Genomic DNA, 18,994 nt, shown 5'->3' on the forward strand with positions numbered 1-18,994 from the left:
TGGCAGTGGTCAGGAGAACAGTGAGACAAGCAAAGCGGAGCAGTTGGAGGTTGTTCTGTTCTAAAATAGGGAGAACCACTCCAGTGGGGGAGGTCTGGGGCATGGTCAGAAGAATGGGAGGTGATCGGCGGGAATGGGATTACCCAGCCATGACAACAGAACTTTGTCACGGCTCAGGAAAAAGTGGAGGTTATGGTGAAAACTTTTGCTAAGATTCATAGCTCTGATAACATATCCGTGTTGGGAAAAGACAGCATGTGCCAAACTAAAACACAGTATTCAGAGGCTCTAGTAAGAAAGGCGCACATGGGTAGTAGTTTGGATGTGGTGTTTTCTCGGGAGGAACTGGTGAGAGCACTTCAAAAAACAAAGCCCACAGCCCCGGGAAAGGATCAAATTTGTTATTTGATGTTGAAGAACCTTGGTACGAAAGCGCTTACTAAACTGCTGTGTTTGGTTAACACAGTTTGGATTAAGGGTGAGCTCCCAAGTACTTGGAAGGAGGCTGTTATTGTGCCAATAAGAAAACCCGGGAAGGATCCATCTAAACCAGATAGCTACAGACCGATTGCTCTTACGTCAAATGTGTGCAAGTTAATGGAACGTATGATAATGGCAAGACTGTCTTTTGAGCTGGAAAGAAAAGGGGCTTTAGCCGATTACCAAAGTGGTTTCAGGACAGCTCGGAACACAACTGATGCTATTGTTAGACTTGAGAATGTTGTTAGGAAAGTGCAGGCCAATAAAGAGTCTGTTTTGGCAGTGTTTTTTGACATAGAAAAGGCATATGATATGTTGTGGAGGGATGGGCTTTTAATCAAGTTGCATAAGTTGGGTATTGGTGGCAGGACATTCAATTGGGTCCAAGACTTTTTATCTGGTAGGAAGATCCAAGTGCGAATTGGGTCTACAATTTCTAGTCAGTGCATGGTTGAGAATGGAACGCCACAGGGCAGTGCAATTAGTCCTCTGCTTTTTGTTATAATGATCAATGATGTTTTTTCTGGTGTTCCTGAGGGAATTGGGAGGTCTTGATGGTGTGTTATGGAAAAAAGGAAGAAATATTGAGCACCTAGTGGGCAAGGTTCAGGAGGCTGTAAATATGGTGGTTGAGTGGGGATTTGACTGGGGATTCAGGTTTTCCATGGAAAAAACAAAAATGATGTTCTTTACCAAAAGAAAAGTGAGTGAGACTTTGACATTGAAACTGTATGACAAGGTGATTGGGAAAGTGAGCTCTTTTAAGTACTTAGGTGTTGTGTTTGATTCGAGACTGACATGGCGGGAGCATATTGACCGGATTGAAACCAAATGCAAAAAAGTTATTAATGTTATGAGGTGTGTAGCTGGGAGGGGTTGGGGAGCGAGCTCTTCTGCTTTGAAAGGACTTTACCAGGCGTTAATTAGGTCGGTCTTTGATTATGGGTGTGTGGCATATGGTTCAGCAGCTCCTTCTGTGTTGAGACGTTTGGATGTTCTGCAATCGGAAGCCCTTAGAGTGTGCTGTGGAGCTTTTAAAACGTCTTCAGTCAGTTCCCTACAGGTGGAGATGGGAGAAATGCCCCTAGATCTTAGGAGGAAGCAAGTGTCGGTGAATTACTGGGTTCATCTTGGTGGTCATGGTGACGCACATCCCACAAAGGAGGTGCTTTTGGAATGCTGGGAGTATGGAAGAAGTCAGAAGGATCATTTTGGAAAGGTGGGGAATCAGTGGGCTGAGGAGTGTCAGGTGTATGGACTTAAAACATGTCCTGCAGTGGTGTTCTCTGTGGTTCCCCCATGGTTATTGGAGACCCCTCCTGTGGACTGGTACTTGCTGGATCTGAAGAGGAAATTGAAAGGCAGAGTCGATCTTGTTTCAGCATTTCGTTTTCACAGCTTGACTGACTACCCTGAGTGTGTTCATGTGTTCACGGATGGTGCTAAAAGTCCAGTTACTGGAAGTACAGGGTTTGGAATAGCAGTTCCGTCAAAAAATATTGGAATAAACAGACGCACTTCGGATGGACTGGCAGTGTACACGGTTGAAATGGTAGCAATTTTGGTGGCATTGAAGTGGGTAGAGTGTTCAAAAATCAGGCAGGTGGTAGTATGTTCTGACTCGGCAGCTGTTCTTTCAAGTCTACAATCATTTTGTTCAAAGACAAGGCAGGGCATGCTGTGCACTATTCTGGAGACTATAAGCAGGATAAGGTGTTGTGGTGGCAATATTCACTTTCTTTGGGTGTCAGCTCATGTGGGGATCAGTGGAAATGAAAAGGTGGATAGGTTGGCAAAAAGAGCGTTGACTAAAAATAGGACTGAGATGGCGATTACAAGCAGTGGATCTGAAGCAAAAGGTATTGTTTGGAGGCTGGTTGTTCAGGAGTGGCAGAAGCGGTGGGATTCAGGGAGTAAGGGCAGGCAATTGTATCATCTTAAGAAGGAGGTGGCAGAGAGTAGGTTGTATAGGGGTAGTAGGAGAGATGAGGTGGTCATTACCAGGCTTAGACTGGGACATTGTGCATTAAATAAAACACTACAGATGATAGGAGAACATGAGACGGGGCTTTGTGGAGTGTGCCAGGAGGAGGAGGAGGAGACAGTAGAGCATGTAATACTGCGGTGCAAGGGTTATGATGTGGAGAGGTCAGTTCTGCAGAATAGATTGAAGGAGCGGGGTGTTGGGGTCTTTAATCTGAAGAGTGTGTTGGAGGGTAGTAGGGCACAGGTGAGGGAACTGGTGGGGTTTCTGAAGGCTATAGGTGTTTATGAAAGAGTGTAGGGTTTTTTTTATTTTTTATTTATTTTTTGTTGTTGTTTTGTTTTGTTTTTGATACAGCTTGTAAACTCACTGTCTGACCCATACTGTCACGGTCCTGGGTCAGTGACCCAGTGTTTTGAGTTTCTTGTGCCTCTGAGTTTTCTGTATTATGTTCTTAGTTCTCGTTGTTGTCCTAGCTTGTTCTTTAGTGTAGTGTCTTAGTTTGGTGTTCTTGTATTCTGTTTAGTTCTCTGAGTATTTGGTAGCTGCCCTCTGTGTTTCTTAGTTGCTGTCTCCCCTAGTCTAGTTTGCATCTTTGCTAATTCCTGTTTTACTTTGAAGTTCTGTGTCTCATGTGAGTGTATCCTACTTTGCTCCCTTGTCTCGTCAGTTCTGATTTCTCCCAGCTGTGCTCTCCTTCTGTGTCTCATTCCCCTCGTTACTTCCCATTGTATTTAAACCCTGTGTTTCTCTGAGTCAGTGTCGCGTCGTCCCTCATGCTGTGTGTGATTCTCCCCGTGTCTTCTGGTATGTGTTATAATTAGCGTTTCCCAGTGTAGTTTTGTATTGCTTGTGTTCTATTTTCCAGCAATAAAGCTGTGCTTTTGAGTTCAAGTTCTGTCCCCGTGAGTTTGCGTTTGGGTCCAATCCCTGCCTGCCACACAGCGTTTCATGACACATACTCCGGAACGGTAGGAGGCGGTAATGCTCCTTTACGTTGGTTGCCAACCGCCGTTAAACACAAAGAAGAAGAAGAAGAAGAAGAAGAGACAAAGGAGCGACGCACGAAAGGCGAGCAGGAGAAAAAGAAAGGCGTGCAAGCCCGCACATGTGTTAGAGGAACTGCTGCCTGACTGTGGGGTGCCACAAGCCGTTCGGTGATCCAGTCCTAACGGCAGGAACAGCAACAGTGGGTGGCGATGGCCGCAATTCACAGCAGGGCAGGGGTGCCCCTCTGCCTGCATCTGGCGGTGCTACGAGGGAGGCCGTGTTCAGGTGTGGAGTGAGGCGGGACTATGCGGTGACGCGCTGTCAGGACGAGACAGGTCTGCGACAGGAGCCCCCTCCTTGGTCTTCTGGCCGGTGTGGTTTCCATCCCGGAAGAGAAATTCCTCTCCTGTTTCAGATAAGGAAAATTTGCCCACGTGTGGCTGGACTGTGGGACTATGGGACTGTGGGGGGGATTTTAGCATATGGGAGACATTTGTTTAGCTTTGTTTTAATAGTGTATAGCCATTTCTGCCGGCAGGGTTTTTAGCGTATTGAGAACACTCTTTTTATTGTATATACGGGGGATTTTAACTTGTATTTGTGATTCTGGCTGTGGTTGTTTTTTATGGAAATAAATGGTGTGTGTTCAAAGCCAGCTTAGTTTCTTTGCCCTGAGCGCTGACCCACTCACTCCCCTTCCTTCTGTATGTGAACGGACTTGGAGGTGAAGATTTAGGTCCACCAGTCTTAGCGGCTACATAAACAATAAATATAAGAAGAGTAAGAAAATTAGAACACACATGCATCAACACTACAATGAGCGGGTGGAGGGAGGTTTGGAGTCTTCTCTCAACCCCGTTCTCTGCGACCTGCTGGAGCGGGGGGGGGGGCTAGGAGGAGGAGTTGGCCGTCCGACTGTGGTCTGGAGTGTGGGGCCTCCCTGCTGCTGCGGAGTCGGGGCGGTCTGCCTCCCCCCACCGCAGGGAAAAGGGTAACACCACCTGGGTCTGGGTGCAGTTCCCCCCTCCAGGGGCAAGGGTACCTAGACCCGGTTTGTAGAGTACACTTGGGGAGTGTGATCGTGTGTACAGCGTCTCTTTATGTCTGTCTCCACGTTGGTTGAGTGTGGAGTAAGTGCATATGAGAGCATGAGGGTGGGAATGGATGTTTGTATCTGTGTGTGCCTGTATGTCTGTGTCTATATGTCAGGTTGGGTGTCAGGCGCCACCTCTCTGGGGACATCTCAGGCCCTCCAAGGTTTGGAGGCCTATCTCCCCCTACCACCACTCCCCCTGCCAGTGGCGGACTCCCTCAGACATCGGTGCGCTGGTGGTTCTTTGTGTCCGGGGATGGGCGTCCAGGTACACACCGGCTCACTCCTTGGCGGCCGCTTATCGGGGCCTGGAGCCTGGGGCTCGCTCGGGCCACTTCGGAGGTGGGGTGCCCCCGGCCTCTCGGCCTGGGGCTCGGTCACTCAGGCACGGTTGGCTGCCGGCGGAGCTCACGGGCGCGTCACTGCAGCTCCCCCTGGCTTCTGCTCCGCGGCTGCTGAGTGAGCCCTCATCTGGGACTCTCCTCAGCTCTTTCTGGGACAGTGGCACGGCTGCCCCTCTGTTGGTCTTCCTTGGTCTCTTGTGTTCTGGGGGCCTCTGGATGTCTGGAGTTTTAATCACCTCCATACCTGCTTCATGCCCTGGAGGACGGGGCTGTGGCCCCCCCCACACCCTCTAGCAGATCATTACATGAAGGAACCTTTTAAAAAAAAACAAAAAAAAAAACAAGCGCGTCCATGCTCACAGGTGTACACATGGGTGATCACACCCACAAACTACACCCTTTTTGGCTCCTACCTCAAAGCACACTGTGTTCTGTTGATCTTATGTGCTGCACAATAATGTTTAATATTTAGTATTTACTGTCATATTCCCATATATCATTGTGATGTTGTTTATTCTATTACTCTTGTTCTCTTCTGCTTGTTTTATTTTATTTTTCTCAGCAGGTGATCCAGGTGATTGATATATGCATTTTTTTTCTGCCCGTTCTGTTGGTTTTTGTTTTTTGCCCTTCTCCCCCGTCCCTCTTCTCAGCTGTTTCTCTTTCCCTCTTTCTTTCTCCCCTTCTTTTCCCCAGTCCAGTCTGTCCTGTATTCAGTAAGTGAAAATAAAATAAACAATAAAAGGTGAATCAAATGGACCATTGCGGCAAGGCTGGGATGGTCAATTTGGTAAAGTAAATCCGTTGGGAATCTTTCTTTGCCTTTAGACAACAATTCTGATGGCAAAAGAGCCAAACGGGACAGGCAAAAAAAAAAAAAAAAAAAAAGTAAGAAAATAAATATACACTTTAGGATTAGGGGTAAGGGGATCAATAAAAATTTAAAATGTATAATTTACAGTTTGTTGATTTAAAGTCTCACACACAACCTGTCGACAGAGGAGGGGGGCAGGCTGCTTCCAAATAGAGCACATTTCATTCATAATGTTGTAAATCCAAGCCCATTATGTATTCATGATTTGTTCCTAGGTTGTGCGAAGTCCCAGAAATAAACAAAGCGAATCTGTAAGCTAAGTGTAGGTCTATTAGGTAATGTTGTGGTGAACCCATGTTAGGGGATGGGTGTTCAGGAGTGCAAAATTAAAAACAATGGAAGATGAACAAGAAACGTTCAAAGCCATCAGGTGCTCAGTTTAGAAAAAAGAGAAAAGAAGAGGAGGACAAACGAGCATAAGATACTGGAAAGCAGATGTGTCATTGGATAATGGCCGGTCATGTATCCTGAAACAATCAGAATCATATTTAGAACACTTTATTAATCCCCAAGGAAATTATGTGGGTTACAGTTGGTCCAAGAAAAAAATTTAAAAGTAGTAACAGACTAAACTCCAAACAATACATTGTTACAGATTTTACACATTTAAGAAATAGCATTAATATATACAGATCACTCAATTATAAATATCAAGAATTAACAGAGGTGAAATAAATATAAAGAAAATTGACAAGAATATTACAAAGTAGAGAAGAGCGTGTGTAAAAAGGGTGTAAGTATTGCAGTGTTTACAGTAAATGGCCTGTATTTGTATAGCACTTTATTAGTCCCTAAGGACCCCAAAGCGCTTTACACATTCAGTCATCCACCCATTCACATACACATTCACACACTGGTGATGGCAAGCTACAGTGTAGCCACAGCCACCCTGGGGCGCACTGACAGAGGCGAGGCTGCCAGACACTGGCGCCACCGTGCCCTCTGACCACCACCAGTAGGCAACGGGTGAAGTGTGTTGCCCAAGGACACAACGACCGGGACTGTCCGAGCCGGGGCTCGAACCGGCAACCTTCCAATTACAGTGTATTAGATGGAGGAATTGTACAAGGAGAGGGCCACGGGCAGGAATGATTTCCTCCTGTGTCGTTCCGTGGTGCTTTTTGGTAATCTCAGTCTCTTACTGAACGTACTCCTGTGACTGACCAGCATGTCAAGGAGTGGGTGGGAGGTATTATCCATGATTGTCCTTATCTTGGAGAACATCTGCCTCTCAGACACCACCCTATAAGAGGCCAGCTCCATCCCCACAACATTACTGGCCTTGTGGATCAGTTTATTTAGTCTGTTGGCATCTGTGACCCTCAACCTGCTGCCCCAACATGTAAGAGCATGGAGGATAGCACTGGCCACAACAGAGATACAACAAGTTAACATTAGTAGGAATATATAAAATGTCCATTTACGTTTGTTAACTACTTGGCTATGATAGGAAACAGACACTGATGTAGCTTACTGTTAGGTTTTGTATTGTTGATTGTCATTTATGCTTAGAAATATTTAACCATATATTCTTAGAGGTGTATAATCAATTGTGTAGTGATAGGTTGTGTGATCTTTAACAGGCTGCAAAGGCTTGGTGTGTATTCCACACTAGAATGCACACCTACATCCTGGGAGCATGGGAAGAGGTCGTACCGTGTCTTATTGTTTTATGGTAGGATTAACGTAGTTGCGTCTGTTCTAGTCTAAGTGCTCTTTGTTTAGATGAACTGCAGGACTTCCTCACCGTGTTATCTAGGGTGAACCATCTAGGGTGAGGGGGAGGCTACCCTCTTCCTGACCAAGGATGTTTGACCCTTTGATCAGCAGTCCACACACACACACACACACACACACACACACACACACACACACACACACACACACACAGGCAAGGTACTCTTTGTGTGTATGTAGACGTCATATGTTAATGAACTTATGCATATTCATGTAACCTCAATAAAAGAACAGTGGTACGGGAGAACGGACGAGAGCAACTGGGGTCAGGCGAGGGAACGTCCGGTTCTCTCCCGTGCACGAGAAACATGAAGAACTTTGCCTACTTGTGTCTTGCTTTGCAGTGTAATTATATTGCCTTCAACGTTCCAGCGGATGGGTTCAAGCTAAAAACCTATCACTTACTAAATCTTTTGGACTGTGTACGGCACAATATTAATTAGTCATCGTCAGTTGTTGATTTGTCCTATTCTCATTGTATAATGAATTATGATGGCTGTTTGTTAGCCATTTGCATACTATGCATACTCTCTCTCTCTTTCTTCATTTAGAGAAGAAAGAGAGTATATACATACACATATATATATATATATATATAGCCATCATACAGCCATCATAATTCATTATACAATGAATTACGTATATATGTTCCACTGCTTTAATCTACTATAATACGCACAGCGCAACATGAAAACTGTAGGAAAAATGAGAGTGATGAAGTCAAACCAATTTATGGCGCTCTTCAAAACTATTTAAAACATAAGAATGAACTTTTGCATCAACAGTCATGATGACAGCAACCACCGTAATGCCACCAACAACAACTGCAGATGGACATCCAACATCCACAACAACACCTCCAACTACGACAACAGAACTACCAACCACTACAACAGCACCTCCGACCACCACAACCACACCACAAACCACTACAACAACACAAACCACCATTACACCAACAACCGCTACAACAGCACCTCCGACCACAACAACAACACCACCAACCACAACAACGACAACCACCATTACAACAACAGCAACCTCCGCTACAACAGCACCTCCAACCACCACTACAACAACAGCACATACCACTACAACACCACCACCAATTACTACAACAGCACCTCCAACCACCACTACAACAACACCAGCAACCACTACAACACCAACACCAACCACTACAACAGCTCCTTCGACCACAACAACGACAACACTAACCACTACAACAGTACCTCCAACCACAACACCACCACCAACCACTACAACAGCACCTCCAACCACAACTACAACAACACCACCAACCACTACAACACCAACACCAACTACTACAACAGAAACTCCAACCACCACTACAACAACACCACCAACCACTACAACAGCACCTCCAACCACCACTACAACAACACCACCACCAACCACCACTACAACACCATCAACCACTACAACAGAAACTCCAACCACCACTACAACAACACCACCAACCACTACAACACCATCACCAACTACTACAACAGAAACTCCAACCACCACTACAACAACACCACCAACCACTACAACAGCACCTCCAACCACCACTACAACAACACCACCAACAACAACACCACCAACCACTACAACAGAAACTCCAACCACCACTACAACAGCACCTCCAACCACCACTACAACAACACCAACCACTACAACAGCAACTCCAACCACCAGTACAACACCATCAACCACTACAACAGAAACTCCAACCACCACTACAACAACACCACCAACCACTACAACAGCACCTCCAACCACCACTACAACAACACCACCAACCACTACAACACCATCACCAACTACTACAACAGAAACTCCAACCACCACTACAACAACACCACCAACCACTACAACAGCACCTCCAACCACCACTACAACAACACCACCAACAACAACACCACCAACCACTACAACAGCACATCCAACCACCACTACAACAGCACCTCCAACCACCACTACAACAACACCAACCACTACAACAGCAACTCCAACCACCACTACAACACCATCAACCACTACAACAGAAACTCCAACCACCACTACAACAACACCACCAACCACTACAACAGCACCTCCAACCACCACTACAACAACACCACCAACCACTACAACACCATCACCAACTACTACAACAGAAACTCCAACCACCACTACAACAACACCACCAACCACTACAACAGCACCTCCAACCACCACTACAACAACACCACCAACAACAACACCACCAACCACTACAACAGCACATCCAACCACCACTACAACAGCACCTCCAACCACCACTACAACAACACCAACCACTACAACAGCAACTCCAACCACCACTACAACACCATCAACCACTACAACAGAAACTCCAACCACCACTACAACAACACCACCAACCACTACAACAGCACCTCCAACCACCACTACAACAACACCACCAACCACTACAACAACACAAACCACCATTACACCAACAACCGCTACAACAGCACCTCCGACCACAACAACAACACCACCAACCACAACAACGACAACCACCATTACAACAACAGCAACCTCCGCTACAACAGCACCTCCAACCACCACTACAACAACACCACCAACTACTACAACAGCACCTCCAACCACCACTACAACAACAGCACATACCACTACAACACCACCACCAATTACTACAACAGAAACTCCAACCACCACTACAACAACACCACCAACCACTACAACAGCACCTCCAACCACCACTACAACAACACCACCAACAACAACACCACCAACCACTACAACAGAAACTCCAACCACCACTACAACAGCACCTCCAACCACCACTACAACAGCAACTCCAACCACCACTACAACACCATCAACCACTACAACAGCACCACCAACCACTACAACACCATCACCAACTACTACAACAGAAACTCCAACCACCACTACAACAACACCACCAACCACTACAACAGCACCTCCAACCACCACTACAACAACACCACCAACAACAACACCACCAACCACTACAACAGAAACTCCAACCACCACTACAACAGCACCTCCAACCACCACTACAACAACACCAACCACTACAACAGCAACTCCAACCACCACTACAACACCATCAACCACTACAACAGAAACTCCAACCACCACTACAACACCACCAACCACTACAACAGCACCTCCAACCACCACTACAACAACACCACCAACCACTACAACAACACAAACCACCATTACACCAACAACCGCTACAACAGCACCTCCGACCACAACAACAACACCACCAACCACAACAACGACAACCACCATTACAACAACAGCAACCTCCGCTACAACAGCACCTCCAACCACCACTACAAAAACACCACCAACTACTACAACAGCACCTCCAACCACCTCTACAACAACAGCACATACCACTACAACACCACCACCAATTACTACAACAGAAACTCTAACCACCACTACAACAACACCACCAACCACAACAACAGCACCTCCAACCACCTCTACAACAACAGCACATACCACTACAACACCACCACCAACCACTACAACACCACCACCAACCACTACAACAGCACCTCCAACCACCACTACAACAACACCAGCAACCACTACAACACCAACACCAACCACTACAACAGCTCCTTCAACCACAACAACGACAACACTAACCACTACAACAGTACCTCCAACCACAACACCACCACCAACCACTACAACAGCACCTCCAACCACAACTACAACAACACCACCAACCACTACAACACCATCACCAACTACTACAACAGAAACTCCAACCACCACTACAACAACACCACCAACCACTACAACAGCACCTCCAACCACCACTACAATAACACCACCAACAACAACAACACCATCCACCACTACAACAACACCACCAACCACTACAACAGAAACTCCAACCACCACTACAACAGCACCTCCAACCACCACTACAACAACACCAACCACTACAACAGCAACTCCAACCACCACTACAACAACACCACCAACCACTACAACAGAAACTCCAACCACCACTACAACAACACCACCAACCACTACAACAGCACCTCCAACCACTACTACAACACCAGCAAGCACTACAACACCACCACCAACCACTACAACAGCTCCTTCGACGACAACAACGACAACACTAGCCACTACAACAGTACCTCCGACCACCACTACAACACCATCAACAACCACTACAACAGCACCTCCAACCACCACTACAACAACACAACCAACCACTACAACAACACCTCCAACCACCACTACAACAACACCACCAACCACTACAACACCATCACCAACCACTACAACGGCACCTCCAACCACCACCACAACAACATCACCAACCACTACAACACCACCACCAACCACGACAACAGCACCTCCAACCACCACTACAACAACATTACCAATCACTACAACAGCACGTTCGACCATGACATCGACAACACCAACCACTACAACAGCACCCACGACCATGACAATGACAACAACAACCACTACAACAGAACCTCCAACCACCACTACAACAGAACCTCCAACCACCAATACAACACCACCAAGCACTACAACAACATCACCAACCACTACAACAGCAACTCCAACCACCACTACAACAACACCACCAACCACTACAACACCACCACCAACCACTACAACAGCACCTCCAACCACCACTACAACACCACCACCAACCACTACAACAACATCAACCACCACTACAACAGCAACTACAACCACCACTACAACACCACCACCAACCACCACAACACCACCACCAACCACTACAACAGCACCTCCAACCACCACTACAACACCACCAACCACTACAACACCACCACCAACCACTACAACAGCACCTCCAACCACCACTACAACGCCACCACCAACCACTACAACAGCTCCTTTGACCACAACAACAAAAACACTAACAACTACAACAGCACCTACGACCATGACAATGACAACAACAACCACTACAACAGCACCTCCAACCTCTACAACGGCACCTCCAACCACCACTACAACAACACAACCAACCACTACAACACCACCACCAACCACTACAACAGCAACTCCAACCACAACTACAACAACACCACCAACCACAACAGCAACTACAACCACCACTACAACACCACCACCAACCACTACAACAGCACCTCCAACCACTACAACAGCACCTCCAACCACTACAACAGCACCTCCAACCACCACTACAACGCCACCACCAACCACTACAACAGCTCCTTTGACCACAACAACAAAAACACTAACAACTACAACAGCACCTACGACCATGACAATGACAACAACAACCACTACAACAGCACCTCCAACCTCTACAACGGCACCTCCAACCACCACTACAACAACACAACCAACCACTACAACACCACCACCAACCACTACAACAGCAACTCCAACCACCACTACAACAACACCACCAACCACTACAACAACATCACCAACCACTACAACAACATCACCAACCACTACAACAGCAACTACAACCACCACTACAACACCACCACCAACCACTACAACAGCACCTCCGACCACTACAACAGCACCTCCAACCACCACTACAACGCCACCACCAACCACTACAACAGCTCCTTTGACCACTACAACAACACCACCAACCACTACAACAACATCACCAACCACTACAACAGCAACTACAACCACCACTACAACACCACCACCAACCACTACAACAGCACCTCCAACCACCACTACAACGCCACCACCAACCACCACTACAACGCCACCACCAACCACTACAACAGCTCCTTTGACCACAACAACAACAACACTAACCACTACAACAGCACCTACGACCATGACAATGACAACAACAACCACTACAACAGCACCTCCAACAACCACTACAACAGCACCTCCAACCACCACTACAACACCACCACCAACCACTACAACAACATCACCAACCACTACAACAGCAACTCCAACCACCACTACAACACCACCACCAACCACCACTACAACACCACCACCAACCACTACAACACCACCACCAACCAGTACAACAGCACCTCCAACCACCACTACAGCAACACCAACTACCACTACAACAACACCACCAACCACTACAACAGCACGTCTGAACACCACTACAACAACATTAACCACTACAACAGCACCTCCAACCACCACTACAACACCACCACCAAGCCCTACAACAGCACCATCAACCATTACAACAGCGAAAGGTGAGTCTAATTCCCTGGAAAATTATATAGCATATGATAATACACCGAGACTTAAACAGATACCATATGGTTGAATAGATCCTATAGTGTGTTAACACCATGCTTGTTAAATAACTGTCTAACATACCACACAGAGTGAATGGGTTAAATGCAGAGAGGAATTTCCCCACGGGGATCAATAAAGTATACATTATTATAATTATTAGATTTTCAATCCATAATTTTTTGGTCAAATTTTGGTCAAATTTTTAATACATTTTACAGAGTTGGTGTGACAAGGGGAGCATCATCACAGATATTTCTTTTTTTAGTAACAGTAGCATTTCTTTTTGATTAGGGTATTTTTTAAGACTTCCGCATTATAGAAAAAAGGCATCTGTCTGAAGCAGACCAGTTTTATAACTTGAAGGCAGACTCTCCCCAATGATTTGAAATGCTAAGGACTTTAAATAACAGTCTCTTGCATGAGAAACCTTGATTTTCGCTATTATCTATTATGAGCTATTATTCACAGCCAACTGTTTTGAAAACAGTCTTTTATTTAATATAAACTGTGAATATCACAGGATGTGCACTAAGTAAAACAATTACTGTAAGCTCATCTGTCGGTTCTGTGTGCACATCTGCCATCTACTTAGTATAACTTGGAGTTTCTTTTTCCTTTGCTGAGGCATGCGCTGTGCAGCAATTTGGAACCTTAACAGTTGCAGTTGCTGTGTTTGTCCACCAGGTGGCTCCAACTATTCACAAAGCACATCAATTTTGAGGAAATTCATTAAGCTATTTTCTAACTCTGTTACACAAAGACTCTGCTTAGTTTCACTTTCTGGCTGCAGGTCCTAGTTTTGCAAAAGCATGTCGTTTCCTGTCAGTACTTTTAACTCAAACTCAAAGCTCTCTTATATATAAAACAATATAATCAGCAGATAAGCTTCAAAATATATATTTCAAATCTCAACACTAACTTTAGTTACCTTGGGAATTCCTTGGTTAACATGTTTGGTAATTCAGCAATAAAGCTGCATTTAAGTTTACTTTTGCCTGTGTGTCTGCATTTTGTGCCCTTACTTTGCCTGCGTCACACAGTACATGACAATGGGATGCGCCTCCCTGGCCAGCCAACAACGTTGTCCTTTTCGGGTATAGTTAGCAATGAAATTAACATACACTATTCTCACTGTGAGAATTTCAGTCAGTGAATATAAATTCAACCTTATCTCACAACATAGCAAATGGAGATTCTCGACTGTGCGTTTGTGGAGATGACATGTCAAGTAGCCTCCCCTACTCACAGAATGGATATTCAGAATAACCAGACTGATATTTTGTGGGCCATCATATCCACTACATCATGTTATGAGGGGAAAAAATGCCCCAAGCCACCAGGGCAGCAAAACAGCTAATCCCAGTTTCTCATGGAAGGACAGTCTTATGGCAGTAGCCAAATACAAGAAGCTTTTTCCCTGGATTTTGAGGGGGACTGAGAAACATGGAGAAGCACTGCTTACTTCACATGTCCAAAGAAAGCTGTTAGTTGCAGCCTACCTCAATCTATAGCTACCACACTCGTGTCAGAGGCAGACCACTTTCAGACTGCCGTAACTGAAAGTCACTATGAAGTGGCAGCTGAAGTGGTAAGGGCATTAATGTGTTTACTTCATGTTCGCTGCTTACCTAGCAGAGCTATCCAAGGACATGGCATCCAAACCTGACTGGAATCTGTAGGAAGAAATCACTGAGTTTACTGATATTTGCCTCCATGCGTAGCACTGTGCTGTCCAAACCATAGGTAAATCTATGGGGATGATGGTGTTGCTATTAAACCCATCAGAGATAGATTATGTGTCTTTTTATGAGCAATATCAGTTTGCTGATCCTGATCCAGTTGCTGTAGAGTCTTCCAGTTTGAGTCTGATGGGCCAGGCTTGCCATCCGATATTGTGTGTGTGAATGTTATCTGCAGCCATCACACATTCAAAAAGAGAAAGGACTGGGGTTAACCCAGGCCTTGTCCGACATGCAGATAGCTCTTTTGATGAAAAAACATGGGCTGCACAACAGAGCATGAAGAAAACAAATCATTTACAGCAAAAGAATTATGACAAAGAAAAATAATAAACAGTTCCTGCCTCTTCAAAGAAAGGAAAACGATGTTCTAGTTGAACTGGTTAATTCATTAACTGGCTTTGCTCATATATTCCAGTCTTCATTTTCCAAATGTATCAATTTCTGTGTGCATATCACATGATTTGACCAGAAGAAAGACGTCACCATCTCCAGTTCATGCATATTCATTCTTGCATAGGTATTGGTATTATATTCAGAAAACATTGCAAATTATATTGATTAGACATATTTTTAATAAAGTTAAAATAGTAAAACAGCCCTCTGGCTGGATTCATACCCGTATTTGTGTGACATAAATAACAAGTGGGCTTTTTTTTCTTCTAACAACACCGAGCAGGTAAAGCTGTAAAGGTTTTCCCGCATACATCTTGGTCACTTTTTCTGTTTAACACCTGCTGCTGATTTAGAAAGCACACCTATATTAACCGGTGATACACTTCTGAGAATGGAGGGGGAAAAAGTATCTTTTTGGGGGTATTTTTTGTGATTTGTGTGTCAACCACAGAGGACATACATAAAAAGATCCTCTCAGGAGGATAGTCACAGTTTAGTTTAGGTAGCTGCCTGCTAATAATTACAAATGATGGTTTCTGTGAAAAACAAATCATTAACTTGATAGCCATCAATTGACATTCATGCCCTTGTGCACTCACTTTGCTAAAACCCTATGTGCCCAAGGTGTTTGCATCATCTGATCTATTACCTTAAAAGCATTCTCCCTGCCCCCTTTTTCTTCTTTTGAAGAAATAAACTGGTGACTATAATGCAGCCGCTGCCCCCCCTCCTCCCCTCCTCCCCAACCTGGAGCTCCATTTAAAGTCACTGATCATCTCCAAGTGCTCTATGGTAAACAGAAGCAGGTCAGCTGTCTGAGGAAATCATACATATAACTGAGCAGGCAATTAAACTGTGAATATCACCAGGTAACATGGGTGTGTTTTTAAAAATCAGCAGCAGGTGTTAAAAAGTGCCTGTATGCAGATAAAGTTAAACTCCAGTTGCCATTGAGCTGCTCAGTGGTGTTAGAAAGAGAATATTAGCTAGAATTACGTCACAGAGAAACACGGAAAATAGTTCAGCCAGAGGGCTGTTTTTCTATTTTAACTTTACTTAAAATATTTTTAATCACCATAATTTGCATTGTTATGTGAAGATGATATTAACACCAGTGCACATATGCATTTGCATGAACTGGAGATGGCAACCTTCTTTTTCTGCAAGGTCTATTCTTCTGTTGTATTACTGTTATATTGGTAACCAGGCTTACAGTACACAAGCTACTTAAGGTGTGTTGTTCTGCTAAGGTCGTTCCACTCACCAGCTAGTTAGAATTGGTGGAATGAGACAAATGTTTGTGAGGAAAACACAGGGAGGTGCATCCCATAGTGAGACGTCTCACTTATGCTACTCTGACAACTGAGGTTATGCAAGTAACATAAAGTTTTTACCGGTTTCAGCAACAGATTGAATGATATTTTTAAAATGAAATTGTTACAAAAAAATACTTTATCTTTACATTGTCCTTTTGCCAATGGCAACACATTTGTTTCTTAAAATACAAAAATATATATGGGTTTCAGCTGTAAATTAAATCAGTACTTTCAGGTTATTAATTAATCATATTGTCCTAAAAGAACCAGAAGTGTGTCACAAAGTGAGACTGAATTGCATTTAAAAAAATGTATATTCTTTATATTATTTTATTATTGACTTCTAAATGCAATGTTTTCAAACTCTAAAGCCCTGCAAGCACTGGCACATATGAAGATGAGGATAACTACCTACGGAGAGGTCAGCAATGCAACCATCATTAAACTTATTGAAGAGGTATGCCTATAAAATTATATTATTATATTCATATAATATATTTAAAATTTGTTTTCTTTGTGGATTATTTAAACTTGCTTTTGAAACTGAAGTAAATATTTAGATGTTTAGTCTTTGTGTTTTCTCTCTTTTTAGTTTTTTAGCAACCAGATCCTGAATGGAACAGCCCACAGTCTCTCTGTGACAAATATTCAACAAGTGAGAGTTGGCCCATAAAAGCTTTGCATGGACAGAAGTCAAAAGTGACTGAATAAAGACAACAATTCAAGGATGTACTTGGTTTAACATAATGTGAAGCAGCAGTATGACTGAACTGTCATACTGCCTCTTCACATGTCTTGAAATAAAGCAAGCCATCAATTTACAATTCAAGAAAAGAATTTCTGAGTAAAAAATAAGATTAAATTACAACCAGCTTTGTAATTCCACACCTTTGCCTGTATTTTACATAAATATGAGAATTGGAAATGTGCTCTTGGTGTGAGTGTCAACTTGAAAAGTATAATAGAAATCTCAAACCAGGAAATTTGATCTGTCACAGATTTGTAAGAGGCGTTATCAGTTCTTCAGCTCGAGAAGCAGAGGTCACTCTGACAAGCCTGGTAACCAAAAACTGTAAAGCTGGCTTCTTGCTTATATAGACAAAGAAAAGTGAGTGAAGCATACCAAGTGCATGAATACTGTCCCTCAAATCGGGAAAATCAATTGTCTGTCAGATATTACTGGCAGAACTTGTTATTATGAGTGATTCTGTTGTACTCAAGGTCACCTTTCCAGTTCATTGGCAAGACAGAATTTGAAAGCATTCCTTTGTATTTTACTTTAAAGAATAACTAAAATTTGGAGGATGTACAACACACTGTGTGTGCAGAGAAACTCTGAGAAAGTTTCTGTCATGCAAGCCAACATTGTTGAGTGATTGTTTAAATGTCTTATTTGGCAAACTCCCTCTCTTGCCATTCAAATGTCAGGTGCATTTTAATGTTGGGAGAAAATGTTTTGTTTTGTTTTTGTTTTATAGCAATAAATCTATGCAACATATGCATGTTATATTATACTATTATTTTTGCACTAAAATTCTGTAGTGTAATGTAAACTTGTCTTTATAAGTAACCCAAAATTAGCTGTAATGCATTCCTGAGTAATGTGTTACTCTAATCATATTGCACTTTTTAGTCACATGGCAATACAATGTGTTACTGTGCTAAATTAAATAATCACATTACAGCTAATTTTGGGTTATTACTTACTTTGCAAAGGGTTTTT

At 44.0% G+C, this 18,994-nt stretch overlaps 1 protein-coding gene across 1 annotated transcript; it reads left to right on the forward strand.

Moving 5' to 3' along the window:
* Positions 1-2,524: 2,524 nt before the first annotated feature.
* On the forward strand, positions 2,525-18,769 carry LOC309693073 (uncharacterized protein; the record flags this gene model as incomplete). The annotated part of the gene is made up of 5 exons (XM_082512049.1): positions 2,525-2,710; positions 3,615-3,826; positions 13,109-13,774; positions 17,643-17,728; positions 17,864-18,769. The coding sequence occupies 4 exons, from the start codon at positions 2,525-2,527 to the stop codon at positions 17,713-17,715; spliced, it is 1,137 nt and encodes a 378-aa protein (XP_082368175.1). The 3' UTR covers positions 17,716-17,728; positions 17,864-18,769.
* Positions 18,770-18,994: the final 225 nt, after the last annotated feature.

Source organism: Aulonocara stuartgranti (genome assembly GCF_965226115.1).
Source record: "Aulonocara stuartgranti genome assembly, chromosome: 17".
NCBI classification, from domain to species: Eukaryota; Metazoa; Chordata; class Actinopteri; order Cichliformes; family Cichlidae; genus Aulonocara; species Aulonocara stuartgranti.